At 38.2% G+C, this 27,140-nt stretch overlaps 1 protein-coding gene across 1 annotated transcript; it reads right to left on the reverse strand.

Annotated features, from left to right (window-relative positions):
* Nucleotides 1-712: 712 nt before the first annotated feature.
* Nucleotides 713-17,003, reverse strand: PDC (phosducin). Its single transcript, XM_059146221.1, has 3 exons — nucleotides 16,925-17,003; nucleotides 4,702-4,853; nucleotides 713-1,237 (listed from the first exon to the last, which is right to left on the reverse strand). Exons 1-3 carry the CDS (start codon nucleotides 16,983-16,985, stop codon nucleotides 713-715), a joined length of 738 nt encoding a protein of 245 aa, XP_059002204.1. The 5' UTR covers nucleotides 16,986-17,003.
* Nucleotides 17,004-27,140: the final 10,137 nt, after the last annotated feature.

Below are 27,140 nucleotides of genomic sequence, written 5' to 3' on the forward strand. Positions count from 1 at the left end.
TGTATAAAAACCTGGCCCATAATAGACAATAAAAATGATAGTTGTAGTTATATCACTACTAAATATTCTTTTGTCCATAGACGAAAACTTTTTTTTCCTTAATATGGTTAGCTTCTGAAGTTGCATTTTTAAAAAAACTACCTTTTTTTATAACTTTAATGTGACACAAAGTTTCTAAGTTTCTTATAAGATATAAATATGAATATATATATATATATATATGGTAAAATACCTTACTGAATGATTTTTTAAAATATTTTGGGTTGTATAATGCTTTTAGGGCCCTAATAATATAGTACTTGTGAAAGAACAGAATTCAAATAGAAAAGTTATTTCCTCGTGAAACTTTATTCTTATCACATGAGCAAAATTATAATTGATAATATGATTTTAAAAGTCCAAATAATACTACTGAGGAAAAAAAGAGTAAAAAAGCCAACACATAACTTAAAAGAGATTTTTGAAAACCAACACAATATTATCCATATCCTCTTTGACTAACACGTTGCTGAAGACTACAATATTTTGTAGTAAAGACTTCTATGCATTTAAGAAAATAAGAAATGCCAATCAAATAATTTTAGTGTTAGTCTTTTTTTTTCTTACAAATTAAAATAGCCACAGGCATACTTTGTGTTCTCTAAAGGAATATGGATACTACGAAAATCAATATTTAACTTGGAGAAGTATGAGATGTTGACATAGTGACTCTTTATTCAGTATCTTCTTCCATGTTGGTCTGATCTAGGGCATGTATCTCTCTTTCAGGTAGTAATCCATATTCATTTAGGAAAGACTCCACATCCCCAGAAAAAAATTCTTCAGCAAATTGTTCTGTAACACTGATAAAATTGCTTATGAGTTCCCCACCTTTGTAGACAAGCAGTGTGGGGAGTACCTCTGAGGAAAAGCGATCCCCAGCACCTGTATTAGAAGCTTTTATTTTACAAAACTTGACCATAGGGTATTCAGCTGCGAGGCATGTAAAGCTACTGTTTAGAGCATCACAACCCTTAATACCATCTTCATAAATATGAACAACAATTGTGGTGATTTTCTGCTCCTTTCCAATGGTTTCCAGGAACTGCTCCCCAGTTTCCAGCTCATACACAAACCCATATCTAGGCCCAAAACTCAGCTTCTGGTGCATATCCTGCATACACTGTCTACGGTATTTACGCAGACAATTTTCATCTTCTTTGTCTCGGTGAATTAATTCATATTCTTGAATGCTCATCTAGAAATAGACAAAAGAAATGATTGATATAATTTGGTGAGAAATTTATATTCTTTTTTTTACTTTTTTAAAAGATGTTATTTATTTATTTGAGAGAGAGCATGCGTGTGCACGAGTAGTGGGGAGGGGCAGAGGGAGAAGGTGAAACAGGCTTCCTGCTGAGCAGGAGCCTTCTGCAGAGCTCCATCCCAGGACCCTGGAATCATGACCTGAGCCAAGGCAGATGCTTAACCTGAGCCACCTAGGTGCCCTCAGAAATTTATAATTTTTAGACATACCAAACCCATTCTCAACTCAAAGAGTTTGCATTTACTGTTTTCTCCCCACTGCCCTATTTCACTCCTGGTGTGGAAGCCTTTTCCTCCTTTACTACTTTCAAGTCTTTGTTCAAATGTTACCTTCTTTGATTATACTACCTCAAAGAGTTCCCACACCATGCTTTCTATTCCTAATATTGGTTTATTTTTCTTCATAGCAACAAATACTACCTGACATTGTATCATGTACTTATTTATTTCATAATAGTTTTTATAACTGATATGTCCATCGGGCAGGAATTTTGTATCATTCATCTCTCCTCATTATCTGCTGTAGCATCTGGCACATAATAGGAATGCAGTAATTATTGCTTGATTAAATGCATGGCTAAATATTGCTGAATGTAGTTGAGCCATGAGATGGTTACAGTGTCTGTGAGAAAAATGTGCCACTTAGCTACCCATTACTTAGGGTGAAAAAATTCCACCAGGGTCTACTCTGGAGTGGCTTTCATAAATAATAAAAAGGCATACACACACAACTTAAATGTACCCCTAACAAATGCCTTTAGATATTAATGTCTCCTCCACAAAAGATTATATCCTTAAAAAAATGTCTTATCACTTACTGACCATTTGGAATATATGGAATGGAGTTCAAGCAAGAAAGATTTTATTATTATTTGGAGTTCATCAGATCATTCAAGAGGTTGATGCTGTGTCAGCAGCACCTGAGAAATTCTGGTAAAAGCAAATTTTGGAGCACCACCCCAGATCTACTGAATTAAATCTTGTATGCATGAGGTTGAGTGAGCCATCTTTAAATGAGCTTTAAATTACCTGAAGGTAATTCTTATCTACTGGTTTAGGCTAAAGTGAGAAAAGACTTAACTTCTGTCTTCCAACACAGTTACTTTCCACTGCAGCTGGGGTATAAAATACCTGCAGAGCCTTTTTAAATAGCTACACCATTATTAACTTATTCTACAGAATGTTAAACAGTCTCCTCCTTCACCAAAATACATATATACATATACGTATGTGGGAGATTGTGTTATTGAGAGACGTGGTGCCGCCAGAACCACAGAAGTTGGATGGCTCTCAAGGGGATTTTCTGCTGCTGCTTTGCCATCAAGTAGCATCTCAAATAGCAGCTGCTGATAATTTTTAAAGTGGAGGAGAATTAAGAAGACAAGAAGCTAGTTTTTATGGAAAATCTAATATGTCTTTAGGCACTTTACATAGGTTATTTTACTCAAATCTCACAATGAAACTGTGAGGTAGGTATTATTACTCTCATTTTATAGATGATACTATGATTCAGGTTAAGTAGAAATATCTTGTTCTTTCATTAATTCCTTCTCATTTCTGCCTCTTATATTTGCTTCTCTAATGTCTTCATTCTTTTCCCTGTCATATTACTTTTTTGCTTTAAGATAATTCTCAATTTTATTTTTTTAACTCTAAAAAAATTAGATGCTTTATATAACTTTTAAGTTGCACCATAGTACTGTTAATTTAACAGACTGAACCATAAAAATATTGTATCAGTATTGTAATACTGATTTACATAGGCATTTGTGAGATCTTGTTCCAATCACATATTCAGGTGTTTAGGCATTCAGATATATTTCTCAAGCTTAACCTTGCAACATTTTCAATAATCATAATGTCTCTCACTTGTAGGGCATTTTACATGTTTTGAATACTTTCATATTTATTTTCTCTTCACATCTTTTCAAAACAAAGAGAGGATGTGTTGTTGCAATTCTTCAGATGGGAAAAGTTAATTGACTCAACTGTATCATGTAGTGTGTCTGTTAAGGAACCCAAATCTGGAAACAAATTCTTTTTTTTTTAAACTCTTTATTTTTTTGTTTTTTTTTTTTTTTTAAGATTTTATTTATTTATTTGACAGAGAGAGATCACAAGTAGGCAGAGAGGCAGGCAGAGAGAGAGAGAGAGGAGGAAGCAGGCTCCCTGCCAAGCAGAGAGCCCAATGTGGGACTCCATCCTACGACCCTGAGATCACAACCTGAGCCGAAGGCAGAGGCTTAATCCACAGAGCCACCCAGGCTCCCTGGAAACAAATTCTTAGACTTGAAGATTTTTACAATGGCCAGAAGCCTAGAACCAAGTATGTTTCCGATGTAGTCTGTCTGTTGAGAATCAATATACAACCCATATACATTGGTTTGTTTGGAGATATATAACCCACTAACGTGATTTATTCCCCAATGGAAGTCACTTAATGGGTTTTAAATTAATACAATTGATGTTGGGGTGCCTGGGTGACTCATTGGGTTAAGCCTCTGCCTTCAGCTCAGGTCATGGTCTCAGGGTCCTAGGATTGAGCCCCGCTTCAGTCTTTCTGCTTAGTGGGAAGTCTGCTACCCCTCTCTTTCTGCCTGCCTCTCTGTCTACTTGTGATCTCTCTCCCTGTCAAATAAATAAATAAAATCTTTTTTAAAAAAATATGATTGTTGTTATTATTGTTATATAAATAATATATGCTAATTATAAGGATTCAAAAACACTAAAAGCTAAAAGCAGGAAGTAATAAATAGTGAAATTCACCACTCTAATACTCTGAGATAATCCCCATTAACATATTTTGACATAGCACATGGACATACACATTATGTAACAATAAATGAGATTTAAAAAAAATTCTGCTTTAAAAATATCTTGATACCTTAAAAAAAATGTGGCTTATTCTGCTTACCTTCTTTCTCCTATTTGGAAAAGGAAGTTGAGATCTCTCAACAAATTCCACCCTTCTAAATAACCAATATTGTCAGATTGGTGAATGTCTTTCCATACTTTTATTTCCCCCATACTTTTCTATATACTGCTCATGTAATTCTATAAGTGTAAAAATCATGTAATTCTATAAGTGTAAAAATATATACAGTGATGTGTTTTTCCCCTTTGCTCTAGAGAATGAGATAATCATATAACTTAAAATACTCTGTATCTTGCTTTCTCATATTATAGAACTGCCTGTAAGTCAGCTCGTGTATTTGTAACTCATTCTTGTAACGCATTTACTTCATTTCCTGGGGTTTTTTTAGGGGGAGTGGCCAACATAAACAATATCATAATAAATATTTTTGAAATATATCTATTTTATATCTCTAAAGTGATTCTTTACAGTCATTTAGACTGAATACACACTGTAAGTTATAACTACTGATTTTTCCTTACCTTTCTGCTGAATCTTTCTTTTAAGTCTTTGTTATTTCTATCGTGAGGAGAAGACATTTGTCTGAGAATTTCCTTCTTGCTAGGTGGAATTGAATCTCTGTCTTCACTCTCTAATTTAAACTTTCTCCAGTCATTTATTACTCCTTTGGGTCCTGGAATAAAAGAAAAAACAAATTGTTTCCCTCTTCATTTTCAAAACAACTATTCATACAATTGAATTTTGTATAAGTATCACCATTGGAATAGACTTGTCATCCTCTGTATCATTTAAAGAACATTGCTTGGGCTAGAAATGCCTGACTTCCCTGCTCATAAAAATGTTTTCCCATGTTAATCTTGTTAGATAGGTTTTGGCTAAGAATTTCTCTGAAACATCTACATTAATGAAAATACAAATTATGTACTTTCAGCTATTGACAAAATTTGGGGGTAAAGATATTAAAAATTTAGAATAGGTAGGGGAATTAGAATTTTAGAAAAATAACACTTTTATTAAATAAGAAGGAAGCTTCAGCAATAATCTAGAATTGGCACCACACTATCATTAGGGACACTAGGATTATCAGAGAAACAAATTGAAGTGATATCAAGATCCAGAAAACAACAATAGCACATATGAAACAACCAGTGAGTGAAGACCTGACTTCAATTAACAGAACTAAAAGGCTATGAGAAAATTATTACATAATCACCCAATTCCTTTTAAGATTCTAAGAACCTTTTACAAAGGAGAGGAAGGGATTTGCAGATTTAGGAAAAACTAATTAATTCAAGGATGATCCAACTAGAATTCAGATGTTCAGTTGTCTTGGTAAATAATAAAATTGCTTGGAAGGTCAAAATTCTTGGAAATATGGAGTTTTAAATATCCTTCACTAAAGATTAGCCATATCTATACCTTTAGTATTATATGTGTGGATGTATTCTCTTTCTTCCACATATTTCTTAATAATTACTTTATTTATATTATATATATATTTTCTTTGTTTTAACTTAATTTCTTTTCAGTGTAACAGAATTCATTGTTTATGCACCACACCCAGTGCTTCATGCAATACGTGCCCTCCAGGCTCCCCCACCCTCCAAAACCCCGCCCCTTCAAAACCCTCAGATTGTTTTTCAGAGTCTCTAATGGTTTATCTTCCCCTCCAATTTCCCTCAAATCCCTTCTCCTCTCCATCTCCCCATGTCCTCCATGTTATTTGTTATGCTCCACAAATAAGCAAAACCATATGATTATTGATTCTCTCTGCTTGACTTATTTCACTCAGCATAATCTCTTCCAGTCCTATCCATGTTGATACAAAAGTTGGGTATTCATTTTTTCTGACGGAGGCATAATACTCCGTAGTGTATATGGACCACATCTTTCTTATCCATTTGTCCGTTGAAGGGCATCTTGGTTCTTTCCACAGTTTGGTGACCGTGGCCATTGCTGCTATGACCATTGGGGTACAGATGGCCCTTCTTTTCACTACATCTGTATGTATGCTTTGGATAGGAAGAATAAACATTGCTAAAATGTCTATACTGCCTAGAGCAATCTATATTCTTAATGTCATTCTGATCAAAATCCCACTGGTATTTTCCAAAGAGCTGGAGCAAATAATCCTAAAATATGTATGGAATCAGAAGAGACCCTGAATTGCTAAGGAAATGTTGAAAAAGAAAGACAAAACTGGTGGCATCATGTTACCAGATTTCAAGCTTTACTACAAAGCTGTGATCACCAAGACAGCTTGGTACTGGCATTAAAAACAGACAGAAAACAAAATAGACCAGCGGAACAGAGTAGAAAGCCCAGATATGGATCCTCAACTCTATGGTCAAATAATCTTCAACAAAGCAGGAAAAAAATATACAGTGGAGAAAAGACAGTCTCTTCAATAAATGATGCTGGGAAAATTGGACAGTTATACGTAGAAGAATGAAACTTGACCATTCTCTTACACCGTAAACAAAGATAAACTCAAAATGGATAAAAGACCTCAATGTGAGACAGGAATCCATCAGAATCCTAGAGGAGAACATAGGCAGTAACCTCTTCGATTATCAGCCACAGCAACTTCTTTCAAGATATGTCTCCAAAGGCAAAGGAAACAAAAGTGGGACTTCATCAAGATCAAAAGCTTCTGCACAGCAAAGGAAACAGTCAACAAAACAAAGAGGCAACCCATGGAATGGGAGAAGATATTCACAAATGACAGTACAGACAAAAGGCTGATATCCAGGATCTATTAAGAACTTCTCAAACTCAACACACACAAAACAGATAATCATGTCAAAAAATGGGCAGAAGACATGTACAGACACTTCTCCAATGAAGACATACAAATGGCTATCAGGCATATGAAAAAATGTTCATCATCACTAGCCATCAGGGAGATTCGAGTTAAAACCACATTGAGATACCACCTTACACCAGGTAGAATGACCAAAATTTCCAAGACAGGAAACAACATGTGATGGAGAGGATGTGGAGAAAGGGGAACCTCCTATACTGTTGGTGGGAATGCAAGTTGGTGCAGCCAATTTGAAGAACAGTGTGGAGATTCCTTAAGAAATTAAAAATAGACTTTCCCTATGACCCTGCAATTGCACTACTGGGTATTTACCCCAAAGATAATATATATTTTTAATATAAAGTTACTTATATTAAAATTATAGTCAATCATTATTGGTTGTTCACTTGTATTCATCTTTCAGATATATTTTCTGTATATGCAAAATATGCATGTGTGTAGCATGTGTAGAAAATCTGCTTTCTCCTCTCTTTTTTTACAAGTAGTAGTATATTACAGATGCTTTTTCTTGCCTTGCTTTTCTTAATTCATAATATAGCTCATTTTTTCATATGCATAAAGAGATTCTTTTTAAAAAAATGGAGACATAGTATTCCATTGTTAGATATTCATATGCTTTAAAAAGTTTTTTGTTGATGTATATTGTTTCCTCCCCATTTTTTCTGTAATATATATTCCTGAGTGAAGAACCTTGCACATCCATTTTTTTTCAATCCATGTAGGTCTATCTATAGGTTGTTGTAGTAAAATTGATTGGTCATAAAGCATGTATATTTCTAATTTTGATATTGCTAAACTACTCTTAAGGAGGTTGTACTAGTTTACACCCCTAACAGTAATGTATGGGTATGCCTCTTTTCAAAGTGTCTTATAAACTTTTTACTTTTACAAACAGTGTGGGAAAAAAACATATCTCACAATAGTACTACTTCATAAAGGCTATTTTTTCAATTGTCTGTCTTTTGCTTTTTTCTCCACTTGAGTGTTGTTATTTTTCTTATTGATTTGTAGGTGCTTTCAGTATTTATTAGGAAATTAACCCTTTGTCAATTGAATTGCAGCTAGTTTCCTCCATTTTGTCAAAAGTTTTTTGAAATTAGCTATAATGACCTATTAAATAGCAGACATTTATTTCCTTCCTTCCCTCCCTCCCTCATTTTTTTTTAATTTTTAATTTTTTATAAACATATATTTTTATCCCCAGGGGTACAGGTCTGTGAATCGCCAGGTTTATACACTTAACAGCACTCACCAAGGCACATACCCTCCCCAATGTCCATAACCCCACCCCCCTTCTTCCAACTCCCCTCCCCCCAGCAACCCTCAGTTTGTTTTGTGAGATTAAGAGTCACTTATGGTTTGTCTCCGTCCCAATCCCATCTTTTTCATTTATTCTTCTCCTACCCACTTAAGCCCCCATGTTGCATTACCACTTCCTCATATCAGGGAGATCATATGATAGTTGTCGTTCTCTGCTTGACTTATTTTGCTAAGCATGATATGCTCTAGTTACATCCACGTTGTCGCAAAAGGCAAGATTTCATTTCTTTTGATGGCTGCATAGTATTCCATTGTGTATATATACCACATCTTCTTGATCCATTCATCTATTGATGGACATCTAGGTTCTTTCCATAGTTTGGCTATTGTGGACATTGCTGCTATAAACATTTGGGTGCACGTGCCCCTTTGGATCACTACGTTTGTATCTTTAGGGTAAATACCCAGTAGTGCAATTGCTGGGTCATAGGGCAGTTCTATTTTCAACATTTTGAGGAACCTCCATGCTGTTTTCCAGAGTGGTTGCACCAGCTTGCATTCCCACCAGCAGTGTAGGAGGGTTCCCCTTTCTCTGCATCCTCGCCAGCATCTGTTATTTCTTGTCTTGTTGATTTTAGCCATTCTGACTGGTGTGAGGTGATATCTCATTGTGGTTTTGATTTGTATTTCCCTGATGCCGAGTGATATGGAGCACTTTTTCATGTGTCTGTTGGCCATCTGGATGTCTTCTTTGCAGAAATGTCTGTTCATGTCCTCTGCCCATTTCTTGATTAGATTATTTGTTCTTTGGGTGTTGAGTTTGCTAAGTTCTTTATAGATTCTGGACACTAGTCCTTTATCTGATATGTCGTTTGCAAATATCTTCTCCCATTCTGTCAGTTGTCTTTTGGTTTTGTTAACTGTTTCCTTTGCTGTGCAAAAGCTTTTGATCTTGATGAAATCCCAAGAGTACATTTTTGCCGTTGCTTCCCTTGCCTTTGGCGATGTTCCTAGGAAGATGTTGCTGTGGCTGAGGTCAAAGAGGTTGCTGCCTGTGTTCTCCTCAAAGATTTTGATGGATTCCTTTCGCACATTGAGGTCCTTCATCCATTTTGAGTCTATTTTTGTGTGTGGTGTAAGGAAATGGTCCAATTTCATTTTTCTGCGTGTGGCTGTCCAATTTTCCCAACACCATTTATTGAAGAGGCTGTCTTTTTTCCATTGGACATTCTTTCCTGCTTTGTCGAAGATTAGTTGACCATAGAGTTGAGGGTCTATTTCTGGGCTCTCTATTCTGTTCCATTGATCTATGTGTCTGTTTTTGTGTCAGTACCATGCTGTCTTGATGATGACAGCTTTGTAATAGAGCTTGAAGTCCGGAATTGTGATGCCACCAACTTTGGCTTTCTTTTTCAATATCCCTTTGGCTATTCGAGGTCTTTTCTGGTTCCATATAAATTTTGGAATTATTTGTTCCATTTCTTTGAAAAAGATGGGTGGTACTTGGACAGGAATTGCATTAAATGTGTAGATTGCTTTAGGTAGCATAGACATTTTCACAATATTTATTCTTCCAATCCAGGAGCATGGAACATTTTTCCATTTCTTTGTGTCTTCCTCAATTTCTTTCATGAGTACTTTATAGTTTTCTGAGTATAGATTCTGTGCCTCTTTGGTTAGGTTTATTCCTAGGTATCTTATGGCTTGGGGTGCAATTGTAAATGGGATTGACTCCTTAATTTCTCTTTCTTTTGTCTTGTTGTTGGTGTAGAGAAATGCAACTGATTTTTGTGCATTGATTTTATGTCCTGACACTTTACTGAATTCCTGTACAAGTTCTAGCAGTTTTGGAGTGGAGTCTTTTGGGTTTTCCACATATAGTATCATATCATCTGCAAAGAGTGATAGTTTGACTTCTTCTTTGTCAATTTGGATGCCTTTAATTTCCTTTTGTTGTCTGATTGCTGAGGCTAGGACTTCTAGTACTATGTTGAATAACAGTGGTGATAATGGACATCCCTGCCGTGTTCCTGACCTTAGCGGAAAAGCTTTCAGTTTTTCTCCATTGAGAATGATATTTGCGGTGGGTTTTTCATAGATGGCTTTGATGATATTGAGGTATGTGCCCTCTATCCCTACACTTTGAAGAGTTTTGATCAGGAAGGGATGCTGTACCTTGTCAAATGCTTTTTCAGCATCTATTGAGAGTATCATATGGTTCTTGTTCTTTCTTTTATTGATGTGTTGTATCACATTGACTGATTTGCGGATGTTGAACCAAACTTGCAGGCCTGGAATAAATCCCACTTGGTCATGGTGAATAATCCTTTTAATGTACTGTTGAATCCTATTGGCTAGTATTTTGGTGAGAATTTTCGCATCTGTGTTCATCAAGGATATTGGTCTATAGCTCTCTTTTTTGGTGGGATCCTTGTCTGGTTTTGGGATCAAGGTGATGCTGGCCTCATAAAATGAGTTTGGAAGTTTTCCTTCCATTTCTTTTTTTTGGAACAGTTTCAGGAGAATAGGAATTAGTTCTTTTTTAAATGTTTGGTAGAATTCCCCCAGGAAGTCATCTGGCCCTGGGCTTTTGTTTGTTTGGAGATTTTTAATGACTGTTTCAATCTCCTTACTGGTTATGGGTCTGTTCAGGCTTTCTATTTCTTTCTGGTTCCGTTGTGGTAGTTTATATGTTTCTAGGAATGCATCCATTATTTTCCAATTGTCAAATTTGTTGGCGTAGAGTTGCTCATAGTATGTTCTTATAATAGTTTGTATTTCTCTGGTGTTAGTTGTAATCTCTCTTCTTTCATTCATGATTTTATTTATTTGTGTCCTTTCTCTTTTCTTTTTGAGAAGTCTGGCCAGGAATTTATCAATTTTATTAATTCTTTCAAAGAACCAGCTCCTAGTTTTGTTGATTTGTTCTATTGTTTTTTTGGTTTCTATTTCATTGATTTCTGCTCTGATCTTTATGATTTCTCTTCTCTTTCTGGGCTTAGGGTTTCTTTCTGTTCTTTCTCCAGCTCCTTTAGGTGTAGCGTTAGGTTTTGTACCTGAGACCTTTCTTGTTTCTTGAGAAAGGCTTGTACCGCTATATATCTTCCTCTCAGGACTGCCTTTGTTTTGTCGCACATGTTTTGAACCGTTGTATTTTCATTATCATTTGTTTCCATGATTTTTTTCGATTCTTCTTTAATTTCCCAGTTGACCCATTCATTCGTTAGAAGGATGCTGTTTAGTCTCCATGTATTTGGGTTCTTTCCAAACTTCCTTTTGTGGTTGAGTTCTAGCTTCAGAGCATTGTGGTCTGAAAATATGCAGGGAATGATCCCAATCTTTTGATACTGGTTGAGTCCTGATTTAGGACCAAGGATGTGATCTATTCTGGAGAATGTCCCATGTGCACTAGAGAAGAATGTTGCTTTGGGATGAAATGTTCTGAATATATCTGTGATGTCCATCTGGTCCAGTGTGTCGCTTAACGTCTTTATTTCCTTGTTGATTTTTTGCTTGGATGATCTGTCCATTTCAGTGAGGGGAGTGTTAAAGTCCCCTACTATTATTGTATTATTGTTGATGTGTTTCTTTGATTTTGTTATTAATTGGTTTATATAGTTGGCTGCTCCCACGTTGGGGGCATAGATATTTAAAATTGTTAGATCTTCTTGTTGGACAGACCCTTTGAGTATGATATAGTGCCCTTCCTCATCTCTTATTATAGTCTTTGGCTTAAAATCTAATTGATGTGATATAAGGATTGCCACTCCTGCTTTCTTCTGATGTCCATTAGCATGGTAAATTCTTTTCCACCCCCTCACTTTAAATCTGGAGGTGTCTTCGGGCTTAAAATGAGTTTCTTGGAGGCAACATATAGATGGGTTTTGTTTTTTTTTATCCATTCTGATACCCTGTGTCTTTTGATTGGGGCATTTAGCCCATTAACATTCAGGGTAACTATTGAGAGATATAAATTTAGTGCCACTGTATTGCCTGTAAGGTGACTGTTACTGTTTATTGTCTCTGTTCCTTTCTGATCTACCACTTGTAGGCTTTCTCTTTGCTTAGAGGACCCCTTTCAATATTTCCTGTATAGCTGGTTTGGTGTTTGCAAATTCTTTCAGGTTTTGTTTGTCCTGGAAGCTTTTAATCTCTCCTTCTATTTTCAATGATAGCCTAGCTAGATATAGTATTCTTGGCTGCATGTTCTTCTCGTTTAGTGCTCTGAATATATCATGCCAGCTCTTTCTGACCTGCCAGGTCTCTGTGGATAAGTGAGCTGCCAATCTAATATTTTTACTATTGTATGTTACAGAATTCTTTTCCCGGGCTGCTTTCAGGATTTTCTCTTTGTCACTAAGACTTGTAAATTTTACTATTAGGTGATGGGGTGTGGGCCTATTCTTATTGATTTTGAGGGGCGTTCTCTGAACCTCCTGAATTTTGATGCTCATTCCCTTTGCCATATTGGGGAAATTCTCCCCAATAATTCTCTCCAGTATACCTTCTGCCCCCCTCTCTCTTTCTTCTTCTTCTGGATCCCAATTATTCTAATGTTGTTTCATCTTATGGTGTCACTTATCTCTCGAATTCTCCCCTCATGGTCCAGTAGCTGTTTGTCCCTCTTTTGCTCAGCTTCTTTATTCTCTGTCATTTGGTTAATTGACAATTCTATATCTCTAATTCTTTCTTCTGCCTCATTTATCCTAGCAGTGAGAGCCTCCATTTTTGATTGCACCTCATTAATAGCTTTTTTGATTTCCACTTGGTTAGATTTTAGTTCTTTTATTTCTCCAGAAATGGATTTTATATCTCCCGAGAGGGTTTCTCTAATATCTTCCATGGCTTTTTCGAGCCCGGCTATAAGCTTGAGAATAGTCATTCTGAACTCTACATCTGACATATTACCAATGTCTGTATTGATTAGGTCCCTAGCCTTCGGTACTGCCTCTTGTTCTTTTTTTTTGGTGAATTTTTCCGCCTTGTCATTTTGTCCAGATAAGAGTATATGAAGGAGCAAGTAAAATACTAAGAGGGTGGCAACAACCCCAGGAAAATATGCTTTAACCAAATCAGAAGAGATCCCAAATCGTGAGGGGGGAGAAAGGGGATAAAAAGAGGTTCAGAAAGAAAGAAAGAAAAAGAAAGAAAAGAAAAGAATTAAAAAAAGAAAAACGAATAAATAAAAAGAAAAAAGAAAAAAATATATATTAGATAAACTAGTTAAAAATGTTAAAAAAGAAAAGGGTAAAAGTAAAAAAAAATTTTAGCAGAGGAAGCGAAAAAAAATGAAAAAGAAAAAAAATTAAATTAACTGCAAGAATAAAAAATCACAGGGAGAAAGCCATGAGTTCTGTGCTTTGCTTTATCCCCCTCTGGAATTCTGCTGCTCTCCTTGGTATTGAAACCGCACTCTTTGGTAGGTGAACTTGGTCTTGGCTGGATTTCTTGTTGATATTCTGGGGGAGGGGCCGGTGTAGTGATTCTCAAGTGTCTTTGCCCCAAGCGCAATTGCACCACCCTTACCAGGGGCCGGGCTGAGTAATCCGCTCTGCTTTGCTTCAGGAGCTTTTGTTCCCTGAGCGCTTTCCGTAGACTCCCGGAGGACAGGAATACAAATGGCGGCCTCCTGGTCTCAGGCCTGGAGGAGCCAAGAGCCCGCGGCCCCACTCCTCAGTGTGTCCTCAGAGAACAGCACCCAGTAACTCCCGTCCGCCTGACCTCCGGCCACACGCCGAGCTCACCAAGCCTGCGACCGATTCAAGGTAACCCCGAGCTGTGATCTTACTGTCGGCTCTGTCTCTGTAGCAGGCTTTCCCGTTCCAATACCCGCAAGCTCTGTGACACTCAGACACCCCCGATCCTTCTGTGACCCTGCGGGGCCTGAGGCCACGCTGACCCCGCATGGGCTTTGCCCCGGTTTAGCCTCTGGAGCGATGTCCCTAGTGGAACAGACTTTCAAAAGTCCTGATTTTGTGCTCCATTGCTCCGCTGCTTGCTGGGAGCTGGCCCCTCCCCCCAGGGTCTATCTTCCCATCGCTTTGGATTCACTTCTCCGCCAGTCCCACCTTTCAGAAAGTGGTTGTTTTTCTGTTTCTAGAATTGCTGTTCTTCTTCTCTTCGATCTGCCGATGGATTTGCAGGTGTTTGCAATCTTTAGATAAGCTATCTAGGTGATCTGCTAGCTGAAGTAGTCTCAGCCTCCTACTTCTCCGCCATCTTGACCCCTCCCCTCCCTCCCTCTTTTTTTTTTTTTAAATTTTTTCAATTTATTTATTTTCAGAAAAACAGTATTCATTATTTTTTCACCACACCCAGTGCTCCATGCAATCTGTGCCCTCTATAATACCCAGCACCTGGTACCCCAACCTCCCACACCCCGCCACTTCAAACCCCTCAAATTGTTTTTCAGAGTCCATAGTCTCTCATGGGTCACCTCCCCTTCCAATTTATCCCAACCCCTTTCTCCTCTCTAATACCCCTTGTCCTCCATGATATTTGATATGCTCCACAAATAAGTGAAACTATACGATAATTGACTCTCTCTGCTTGACTTATTTCACTCAGCATAATCTCTTCCAGTCCCATCAATTCTCTTACACTGTACACAAAGATAAACTCAAAATGGATAAAAGACCTCAATGTGAGACAGGAATCCATCAGAATCATAGAGGAGAACATAGGCAGTAATCTCTTCGATATCAGCCACAGCATCTTCTTTCAAGATATGTCTCCAAAGGCAAAGGAAACTAAAGCGAAAATAAACTTTTGGGACTTCATCAAAATCAAAAGCTTCTGCACAGCAAAGGAAACAGTCAAAAAAACAAAGAGGCAACCCACGGAATGGGAGAAGATATTTGCAAATGACAATACAGACAAAAGGTTGATATCCAGGATCTATAATGAACTCCTCAAACTCAACACACATGAAACAGGCAAACATATCAAAAAATGGGAAGAAGATATGAACAGACACTTCTCCAATCAAGACATACAAATGGCTGTCAGACACATGAAAAAATGTTCATCATCATTAGCCCTCAGGGAGATTAAAATTAAAACCACATTGAGATATCACCTTACACCAGTTAGAATGGCCAAAATTAACAAAACAGGAAACAACATGTGTTGGAGAGGATGTGGAGAATGGGGAACCCTCTTACACTGTTCGTGGGAATGTAAGTTGGTGCAGCCTCTTTGGAGAACAGTGTGGACATTCCTCAAGAAATTAAAAATAGAACTTCCCTCTGACCCTGCAATTGCACTCCTGGGTATTTACCCCAAAGATACAGATGTCGTGAAAAGAAGGGCCATCTGTACCCAAATGTTTATAGCAGCAATGGCCACGGTTGCCAAACTATGGAAAGAACCAAGATGCCCTTCAATGGACGAATGGATAAGAAAGATGTGGTCCATATACACTATGGAGTATTATGCCTCCATCAGAAAGGATGAATACCCACCTTTTGTAGCAACATGGACGGACTGGAAGAGATTATGCTGAGTGAAATCAGTCAAGCAGAGAGAGTCAATTATCATATGGTTTCACTTATTTGTGGAGCATAACAAATATCCCTCCCTCATTTTTATAGCTAAATTTATTGGTCTTCCTCTATGGTTTCTTGGTTCCATCATACTTAGAAAGGTACTCTTCATATTATTGTTATAAAATGAATTCCTAGGATACCTGGGGGGCTCAGTCAGTTCAGCATCTGCCTTCAGCTCAGGTCATGATCTTCAGATCCTGGGATCAAGTCCAGGCGGGGCTTCCCATCCAGCTGGGAGCCCCCCTCCTTCTGCCTCTACCCCCACTCATAAATAAATGATAAAATAAAATAAAATAATAAAATGAATTCTCATTTATTTTGTCTCATACTCATGTGAACTCATTCAACTTTCTGACTAAATTTAAAGGCTACATTTTGTATTATTAAAAGAAAGAGGAAAATATTAGTTTAATAAGATGCAATGGAGTTAAAACCCCAACCTGTTATTTTTATTTATTTTTAAGTGTTATTTATTTTTTAACTGAAGTAGAGTTGATATACAATATTATACTAGTTGAAGGTATACAAAATAAGTGAAGAAGCTTAAGAGGTACAAACTGAACTTTAAAACTGACACGCTATTTGATTTTTAAACTCTTAATAGTGGCATTTATACAGTCCCATACAATTTAACAGATTAGGAAAACAGGCTCTGGGTGAAATGAGTTGAAGTCTTAGGTTTTCTAGAGGAATACTGAAATCCATTTGATTTAAGAATGTTTTATCATCTCTTTATTTTTTCATATACAAAAATTAAAATTAAAAACTATGTACCTTTTGGTCTAGTACTGCTTACAATTGTAAGGAATGTTCACAGTGGGGGAAATTAGAGAGGAAAGAGCTTAATTATAGTGTAGAAGAGGCCTTATGATAATTATGTAGTAAGAAATTCTCAATATTTAGTGTTTTTCTCATTCTTTGACATCTAAATAAAACTACTCTAAGAGTATTTGATTTCACATTAGTTTCCCCATTCAAATATTTTTAAATCATTCCATCAAAGCATTCAAAGTTATTACTTAGATTTCATACTGAATAATGGCAGTAAGAACATTAGAGATATCCACATTTAATTTTAACTTAGTAATTTTTTTTCTTCTGGATTTGCTTTACCTGTATGTGTGGCCTGTCCTTCAAAGTCTTCTTCCAAACTTTGGCTTTTGGCTTCTTCCATTTTAGGGTTTGGATTTGATATAATCTATAGCATAAACAAAGAGATAATCTATAAATAAACAAAGAACCTAGAACAAATCTAAACATGAACAAAGATCTGATATAATCTATAGCATGAACAAAGATGAATGCTAGGATAAATATATTTATATCCTATTATTCTCTTGCTGCCAGTGTCCATGCTGAACTAGGAGTTCTCACTAATAAAGTATTTAGTATGTTTCTGTCTTCTTGTAAAAGGACATTAATTTAATGTTTGTATGGTTAAAGATATTTTGACCTAAAGATTTTACATAATTTGTAGTTTGTTTTTACTTAAAAAGCCTTCAGTTTGTCTGTGTACTTAATGAACATTATTTATTATTTGTTTTTTAATTTTGTTACCAAATAGCATACAATTATATCCCAATATTTTATATAACAAAATTTTTTAAATTAATAATTATTATATATTTACTATGAATAATTACTTTGTGCCAGACATTGTTCCAATTAATTTATGTGTCAAAAATCATTTAATTCTCATGTAGCTATATGTGACATGGACAATTATTAACAACATTTTACAACTGAGGAAGCTGAAGCACAGAGAGTTTAAGTTATATGTCCATAATCACATAGTAAATGGTAGAGTAAAGATTTGAAACTAGATTTAATTTTAGAGCTAAATCTGAAGTCATTACACTCTTACGAAAGTTAACATATTGTAAGAGTCATTTTTGTCAATAAGGTTTAAGAAGTCGTACTTCCGAAGTGGTTTTAAAGAATAACAATCTAAGGAACAATGCTATTCAAAAACTAACACCAGAACATCTCTTCATACCATAAAGCAAGTTTTGGTGATGTTACCCACCAGGAAAATGGTAACAATTAGTAACTATACCTATAGAATTTTGACTAAAATATGTTACAATATCTACCAAAAGCACATGGAATTTTATTCATAGAAAACTCCTTGATGCCATGATTTAGAACCTATTTATTCTTCATTTACATAAGTATAACTTGTTTACTTAATTATATTCCATTATTTGGAAAACTCTATTATTATACAACCAACACATTCCCTAAGTGGTCCATATAGTTATGATTTTCTTGAAATTTCCACATCATGGAGGTTATACTAACAGTGGATGTACCATCTCTTTACTGAAGAAAGCTTCCTCTATCTTCTCCCCTTTGCCTCTTTCTTTCAAAGTCAGTTTTAAGCAATGATGTGATCCAACTTATGCTTTTATTCCCATCTTAGTTTTTTATTGATTTATGCCTGGACTTGGTTCATTTAGTGCTTTCCCAAGGTATGGAATGGTAAACCAGAATTGTCTTGATTCCTTTTTTGTTTTGACATCTGTTCCCAGTTGTTGGGGACTGCCTCGGGCCGGGAAAGTCCCCGCCATTACAAGAAGGTGCTTGGCTCACTGCTACAAAATACACTGCAAGTATACAATGAACTTTCTGGTGAAGCCCGCCTAAAGGAGGACAGAGTTATTGGCTGTATCAAATTTAATCAGCATAGTAACAGGACTCTCATTGGCTCTCCCCATTGCTTGACCCCTTATTGGTCACCCTGTTGTATATAAGCTAAGGAAGTTGATTAAATAAATGGAAATGAAGCATTAACACCATACCAGGCTCATTGTCGTCCTTGCGGGCTGAGGGCGACAAATGGTGCTGAGACCCGGGAAATATTAAGAAAAATAGAAAAACCTTGCAAGGGAGAAGTCCGCAGGTAAGCGGGGAAGGGACCACGATCAAAGTGGTGGGAATCTTGTACAAGACTGCAATAAGAAGTGGGGCAGCCTTAGAGCCGGGATTTAACAAGTCCGCAATAAGAAGCGGGGCGGCCTCAGAGCCGGGATTAAGCCACGAGTATACACGGAACAGCCATTAGGTTGGGATTCTAATTATGGGATCTGGACTGTCAAAGTCGAGGTTAGAGGGTTCCCTAAAGGACCTTCTAAAGGCCAATGGCACGCCATTAAAAACGAAAACTGCTAGGACATTCTTGAATACAGTTGAGACAGTGGCGCCTTGGTTTCTGGACGAGGGCTTGCTAAATATCCCCCAATGGGACCAGTTAGGTGAAGATTTTAAGAAGAGGGATAAAAATAAACCATTGCCACCGGGAACTTTAGTTATATGGACTCTAGTCAGAGGGTGCCTGGGAGGATATAAGCCAAAATGTGATTCAGTTATTCAGGAGGGCGCTGAGGCACTCGAGGAAGTGAAAGAAGAACGCTCATCTCTTGCTTCAGAAAGGAGTAGTTCTAGTGAAGGGGAAGAAGAAATGTCGGGGGAGGAGCTAGAGTGGAAGTTCTAATTAAAACCAGACCCTCCCTGTTCAGCAGTGACCCCTAGTGCTCTGCCTCCCTACAATCCCCTGGCGGGGGAGATAACATGTAAATGTCATCCCTCTGCTAATGAGGATTGGAAGACCGCATGGAGGGGGGCCAATCGCAGCTCGATTTTCCCAGTTCTAGAGGACCAAAATCATCAAAGGTATCACCAGCCCTTGGAATTTAAATTAGTTAAACAATTAAAGGAAGCGGTCATGCAGTATGGCCCTCAGGCAGCATTTACTATTTCTCTAGTGGAGTCCATAGCAGGCATGAATTTAATCCCTGAAGACTGGGGGAATTTAGCAAGGGCAGCCCTCTCTGGAGGGCAATATTTGGTCTGGAAGACAGCATGGCAAGAGCATTCCCAGGATGTTGCACGGCGTAATGCCACGGCAGGCAATCCACAATGGAATCTGGATATGCTTATGGGCATGGGGCCATACACTGGTAAACATGACCAACTGCAATACAACCCTGCTGTATACATGCAGATTGCGGCTGCCGCTACCAAAGCATGGAAAACCCTCCAGGGCAGTGGGGACTTGCAGGGTCAACTATCTAAGGTGATACAAGGTCCAAATGAAGCATATGCTGATTTTGTTGCAAGATTGATGCAAACAGCTGGGAGAGTATTTGGAGATGTTGACACAGCCATGCCTCTAATTAAACAACTGGCCTATGAGCAAGCCAATAAATGGTGTAAAGAGGCCCTTAGGCCATGGAAGACTAAAGATTTAAGCACATACATTAAGGTATGCAGGGATATTAATGACAGTGTTATTCAAGGACAAGTACTTGCTTCAGCCATTACTCAAGGCCTTCAGGGCATTTAGCTATCCCAATGTAAGGACGCTAAAGGAAATTCTGGGGAATGCTACAAATGTGGAGCTCAGGAGCACTTTAAGCGAGAATGTCCTGACAGGAAGGGTCCCCCAACAGTAAAGCAACCTGGCATATGTCCTAGGTGTGGCAAAGGTACACACTGGGCGAATGAATGTCGCTCAGTAAAAGATATTCAAGGTAATCCACTACCCCCAAGGAATTCAAAAAATGGGAAATGGGGCCCATCACCCCAGGGCCCTCAAATGTATGGGGTGCTTCAACAGGTAGCCCGCATGCATTACCCGCCGACGAGCCAAGGCGGGCTACAAAAGGAAGCGCTGGATTGGACATCCGCGCCACCACCAGACTTGTACTAACCCCCGAGATGGGAACCCAGGTGGTGGAATCAGATTTTAAGGGCCCACTGCCTGTGAACACTGTAGGCCTATTATTAGGGCGTAGCTCCACAGCCCTTGCTGGATTAATAGTACACCCCGGAGTAATTGATGCTGATTATACAGGAATAGTCAAAATATTAGTGTCTTCCCCTCGTGGCATTACAGTTATCAGTCCAGGTGATAAAATAGCACAAATTATAGTGTTACCAAGCTGTCATAAACTATTCCCCAACACAGAAAAATCCCATGGACAGAGGGGTTTTGGCTCCACTGGCCCGCCCCTCGCATGTCTAACACTTGGAATGGAGGCTAGACCTCTTTATTCTCTGTGGATCAGAAATAAAAAATTTATGGGCCTTCTGGATACCGGGGCTGATCGTAGTATCATTAATGAAGTTGATTGGCCAAAAGATTGGCCCCTACAAAGGGCTGATCAAACCCTTAAAGGCCTAGGGGTTGCCCAAAGTCCTATGTGTAGTGCTGCTACATTACCATGGAAGGATGAGGAAGGTCATAGCGGCCTGGTTCAGCCATATGTACTTAAGATCCCTATATCTCTCTGGGGAAGAGACATTCTTACTCAAATGGACCTAAAATCGACTACCGAAGCCTTTTACAGTGAGAAAGCTCGAAACCTCATGACTAAAGCTGGATATTCAGGTGTTGGAGGATTAGGGAGGAAAAATCAGGGTATTACAAATTCAGTACCCCTAAGTAATTATACCTCTGGGATTGGTGGACCGGGGTTGGGTTTTTCATAGGGGCCACTGAGCCTTTGAAAATTCAATGGCACAATGACAAGCCTGTGTGGGTTTCTCAGTGGCCCCTGCCCAAAGAAAAATGCGAAGCAGCCCACACATTAGTGTATGAACAACTTGTTGCAGGACATATAAAGCCTTCCACTTCACCATGGAATACTTCTATCTTTGTCATTAAGAAAAAATCAGGTAAATGGCGGTTATTGCATGATTTGAGAGCAATCAATGCCCAAATGGTTATCATGGGACCAGTCCAATTAGGGTTACCCTTGGTATCTGCCCTCCCCTCGAGTTGGCCTTCAATTGTTGTAGATATCAAAGATTGCTTTTTTTCTATACCATTACACTCCAGTGATACCCCCCGATTTGCATTTACCATACCCACTATTAATCATTCTGGTCCTGATCAGCGATTTGAATGGACAGTTCTTCCTCAGGGTATGGCTAACAGCCCCACAATGTGTCAACTTTATGTTGATCAGGCCTTGCAAAAGGTCAAGGAGCTCTATCCTTCCGTTTTGGTATACCACTATATGGATGATGTACTACTTTGCCATAAACAGGAAGAACAGCTTGAAAAGGCCCTTGTTTTCCTTTTCGAATGTTTCAAACAGTTTGACTTGAATATAGCCCCAGACAAAATCCAAAAAACATCTGTCAAGGACTATCTGGGCACTAGACTTGATGATACTAAAGTTAAACCTTTAAAGGTAACCCTATGAACAGATAAATTAAAAACATTAAATGATTTTCAAAAACTCCTGGGAGATATTAAGTGGATCAGGCCATACCTAAAACTCACTAATCAGGAACTACAGCCCCTGTTCGAGACATTGAAAGGAGACTCTGACTTGAACTCCCCCCGTATTTTATCTGAACAAGCTCGAGAAGCTGTTAAATTGATTCAAAATAGACTTAAGACTGCCCAAGTTGATAGAATTAATTACTCTGAAACCCTATATTATTGTGTTCTTGCAGTAGAGCACACGCCCACTGCTGTTTTTTGGCAGGACGGTCCCATCTCCTGGGTCAATTTAGCTTACTCTCCAGGAAAAGTTCTGCCATGGTATCCCAATGCCATAGCTAAAATCATATTGAAAGGACTAAAACTTAGCATCACTGCATTTGGCAAACAACCTGACGTCATCCTAACTCCCTATACACAAGAGCAGTTAACTTGCTTAGCAGCATGTGACGATGATTGGGCCATCACTATGACTATCTCAACTGCAAAATTTGACAATCATTATCTGGCAAACCCATGGCTGCAATTTAGTCTTACTCACCCATTAATTTATCCAAGGGTTACACGTCAATCACCTTTGGATAATGCAAAACTCGTTTTTACTGATGGTTCTAAAAATGGGGTGGGCGCTGTGGTTACCCAAGATAACACTTGGACCTTTTTATTTCAAAGCTCCTCCCCTCAAATTACAGAGCTATTTGCAGTCATTAAAGCCTTTAAGTTGTTTCATGATACACCTTTTAACTTTTAATATGTTGTCCAAGCTGTCTCCATCCTGGAAAACGTAGGTCACATCAGCACCAAATCCACCATTAGAGAAACTTTGAAGAATCTCCAACACATTATATGGGACAGAAAGGTACCCTTTTACATAGGGCATATCAGGGCACATACAGCTCTCCCCGGCCCCTTGAAGGAAGGCAATCGCACTGCAGACATGTTAACCAAAGAGCAATTTATCTTCACTTTAATGGAAGATATTCAACAAGCAAAACAATTTCACAAGCTATTTCATGTTAATGCTCTTACTCTCAGACTTAAATTCAACATAACAAAAGCTCAAGCCAGGGACATTATAGTCTCTTGCAAAAACTGTGTTACCCTCTTGCCATCCCCCTCCTTAGGAGTTAACCCATGAGGCCTGTTACCCAACCATATATGGCAAATGGATGTTACTCATATCCCTGAATTTGGTAAACTAAAATATGTGCATGTTTCCGTGGACACATGTTCTGGTGTCATATTCACCTCTATCCATGCTGGGGAAAAATCCAAAGATGTTATTTCCCACTGCCTTCAAGCCTTCGCTGCTTGGGGTAAACCTTGACAAATAAAAACAGACAATGGACCTGCATACACCTCACAAGTATTTCACGGTTTCCTTACTCAACTAAACATTACCCTAAATCATGGTATTCCCTACAATCCTCAAGGACAGGCCATCGTGGAACGTGCCCACTTAACCATCAAACAAACTCTTTTAAAACAAAAAGGGGGAATAGGGGACACGTTCCGGTCCCCTAAAGACAAACTAAATACAATTCTATTTATTTTAAATTTTTTGACGCTTGATAAAAACGGTCAAGCAGCAGCTGAAAGACATTCAGCCCATATGGATTCTTCCCCCAAGCCCTTAGTTCTTTGGAAGGATATCCTTATGGGACAATGGAAAGGCCCAGATCCTGTATTAATCTGGAGCAGAGGCTCCGTTTGTGTTTTCCCACAGGACAAAGAAGTGCCAATTTGGATTCCAGAGAGATTGGTCTGGAAGGCCCCTGAGAACGAGGATGAAGACAGAGGAAGCCGTGATCCTCCTACTGTCGCGGGGGACTCTGATATTCCTAATTCCCCCGACAGCGACACGTGAATTATGGGCTATTCTGAAGGCTTGGCCCTATCCTTTACCTTTAACTAATTCTTCCTTTATCTTCCCTCCGTTCTTCACTAGCTGATATACTGAGTGTTCGTCCTATTGTTCCTTTTTCTGCGCTTTGTGTTACCCCTGTAAAATTCTCTCAATTTAATAAGGCCAGCAATTCCTCCCAACAGCTCTCTTAGTATTTACAGGGTGCTTGGTCTGACGATTTTCAAAATTTCACACGAATCCTTCTGGCTGAGATAACTCGAGTAAATAGTATGCATGTGCAACCAGCTTTCCTTTCAGAGCTATTTCCAACATTCAGCAATATGTTCCAGTTCACCAAAAATGGGCTGATACAATTGGTCATCTTGTCCTCCTCCTTATTGGCATTCTGCTTCTATTCAGAAATGTTCACCAATGGAGAACACAGCAGCGAGAGCAGAGCCGAGCTATAGCACAAGCCCCTATGTCAATAGAGGCTGGGACATCTCCCCAGATATGACTAAGCATGCTAGATCAGTAGTCAAAGACAGGTAAGATCAGTAGAGAAACATACCAACCTAAGACAGGACAGAGATCATCGATATCTTGTGTCTGATGACGGGTAAGGATGTTTTCTGCTACTGATGACCTAAGACAGGCACAATCTCTGCCATAAAACAAAAAAGGGGGAGATGTCGGGGACTGCCTTGGGCCGGGAAAGTCCCCGCCATTACAAGAAGGTGCTTGGCTCACTGCTAGCAAAACATGCTGCAAGTATACAATGAACTTTCTGGTGAAGCCCGCCTAAAGGAGGACAGAGTTATTGGCTGTATCAAATTTAATCAGCATAGTAACAGGACTCTCATTGGCTCTCCCCATTGCTTGACCCCTTATTGGTCACCCTGCTGTATATAAGCTAAGGAAGTTGATTAAATAAACGGAAATGAAGCATTAACACCATACCAGGCTCATTGTCGTCCTTGCAGGCCGAGGGCGACACCCAGTATAGTTTTATGATTTCATAAGTCTATTGTTTCCATCATTATAGTCCCTACTCAGAATCATTGGTTGTCAAAAATCCTTGCCAATTTGATTTTACCCAATTGAACAAGAAGAAGCTTTTAAGAAAAGACTGTCAAGAGCTCGTGGAGACTGTAGGTATAGATTTTAAGTCATGTATCTTTCTCATGCTCATGTAAAAGAGGGAATATAAACAAAATAAATGTTTTGAGCCATTTAAAAATATGTCAAGGAAATGCCTATTTATTATACAACATTTATGTAACTATAAATGTAATAAAAATATTTTTTAAAGATTTTATTTATTTATTTGACACACAGAGATCACAAGTATGCAGAGAGGCAGGCAGAGAGAGAGGGGGAAGCAGGCTACCCGCTGAGCAGAGAGCCCGATGTGGGGCTTGATCCCAGGACCCCGAGATCATGACCCGAGCTGAAGGCAGAGGCCCAACCCACTGAGCCACTCAGGTGCCCCTGTAATAAAGAATATTAAAGTTGAATGGATTTACTAATGAAAAAGAATAAATGAAAGTGAAAATAAGGGAAAATAGAAATAAATAAATGTTGGTTAAAAGAAGCTACATAAGGGGTACCTGGGTGGCTCAGTTGGTTGAGCATCTGCCTTTGGCTCAGGTCGTGGTCCCAGGGCTCTGGGATCCAGCCCTTCATCGGTATCCCTGCTCAGCAGGGAGTCTGCTTCTCCCTCTCCCTCTGCCCCCTCCTCAGCTCATGCTCTCTCTCTCTTTCTCTCTGTGTCTCTCATCCACTTTCTCTCTCAAATAAATAAAATCTTAAAAAATCTTTTTAAAAAAACCCCCAAAAACTATGTAAGGAGTGCCTGGCTGGTTCAGTAAACAGGGCATGCAACTCTCTTTTTTTGGTGGGGGTGGGAAGGAGAAGAGGGAGAGAGAGTATTAAGCAGACTCTGCACTGAGCATGGAGCTCAACGTGGGACTTGATTTCATGATCCTGAAATCACCTCCTGAGTTGAAACCCAGAGTCAGGCCCTTAACCAGCTCTACCACCCAGGTGCTCCAAGTATGTGACTTGATCTCAGGGTCATGAGTTCAAGCCCCACATTGAGAATAGAGTTTACTTTAAAATAAATAAACAAGCATTATATTTTTTATAAAGATAATTAATTAATTATTGTAATTACTTAAAAACATTTTATATCTCAGAAACCTGAACATTATTAGTTTGCTTCAAAAGAACACTACAGAACAAAGTAATGGAAACTTTTAGTAACTTTGGTAGCTGTTTAGTCCCCAAAAAAGTAGCGACACAAGCTAGTTTTTTTTTTTTTTTTTGCAAGAGTAGAGAGTTAATTTGAAGTAGCTACTATTCACAATAAATATAATAAATACACAGCAAGTACATTAAGAATATCTAAAAATAATTTTATTTCAAATGTTGAAGAAAGAAAAGGATAGCTTCCTTCTTGGCTTGCTTCTTGCCACCCTAGCTAGCAATCTAGTAGAAAAAGCTTCCATTTTTCAAAAAGACTTTTGCCAATTTCAAAGAATCCCCTTACTGAAAAGGCATTTCCATTATTTAGGGAAAACCTGATTCATTGATTCTCCTGGGCTATGAATTACATGAATGAATTCATGAGTTACATGAAGAACAAAACTCTAGTATGCCACTCACTAAGACTTAAGTCAGCTGGGTTGTCTATTTAGTGAAAGACAGAGTCTATCTTTACCTATGGTTTCATTTGAGTTAGAGTAAAAAGTCTGGTGAAGTTTACTGCTGTTTACTGCTAGGGAACCGATCAACAGAAAAACAAATCAGAAGACACATACTGAAATATGAGACATATTTGCTGAAAATTCTGTGGAAGAAAACACAAGTTGAGTATGATTAGCCATTGGAGTTTTTGATCTGTTAATATTCCCTGTCATCACCTCACTCTGGTGTTTTCAGATTTTCTCAAATAATTATCTTTGTAAAAATTAGCATCAGTATCCTAAAATTAATTGAATTAGTATTTGGAAGGTGCTTAAATCCAGACACAAGATAAATGTTCTGTGAGTCTGTAAAATAAAATAAAGAATATATCTTTAATGTTTGTGTATATAGCGTTAATGGTCATTTTAGAACTATGATTAACATTTGGTTTGCAATGATATTATTAGTAGTTTAAAAATTCCATGCCTGCTTTAAGTTAAAGGATTTAAAATAACAATAGGATTATTAAAGACTTTAGGTGATAATAAACATATCTGTAT

The sequence above is a fragment of the Mustela lutreola genome, chromosome 14 (assembly GCF_030435805.1).
Source record: "Mustela lutreola isolate mMusLut2 chromosome 14, mMusLut2.pri, whole genome shotgun sequence".
Lineage (NCBI taxonomy): Eukaryota > Metazoa > Chordata > Mammalia > Carnivora > Mustelidae > Mustela > Mustela lutreola.

Bases quoted from the DNA above. Each gene is read 5' to 3' on its own strand.
- PDC (XM_059146221.1), bottom strand. From the start codon at position 16,985: ATGGAAGAAGCCAAAAGCCAAAGTTTGGAAGAAGACTTTGAAGGACAG. The intron at 4,854-16,924 runs GTAAAGCAAATC...CTTTTATTCCAG, and splicing joins AGGACAGGCCACACATACAG to GACCCAAAGGAGTAATAAAT. The intron at 1,238-4,701 runs GTAAGGAAAAAT...GTCTATTTCTAG, and splicing joins AAGAAAGATTCAGCAGAAAG to ATGAGCATTCAAGAATATGA.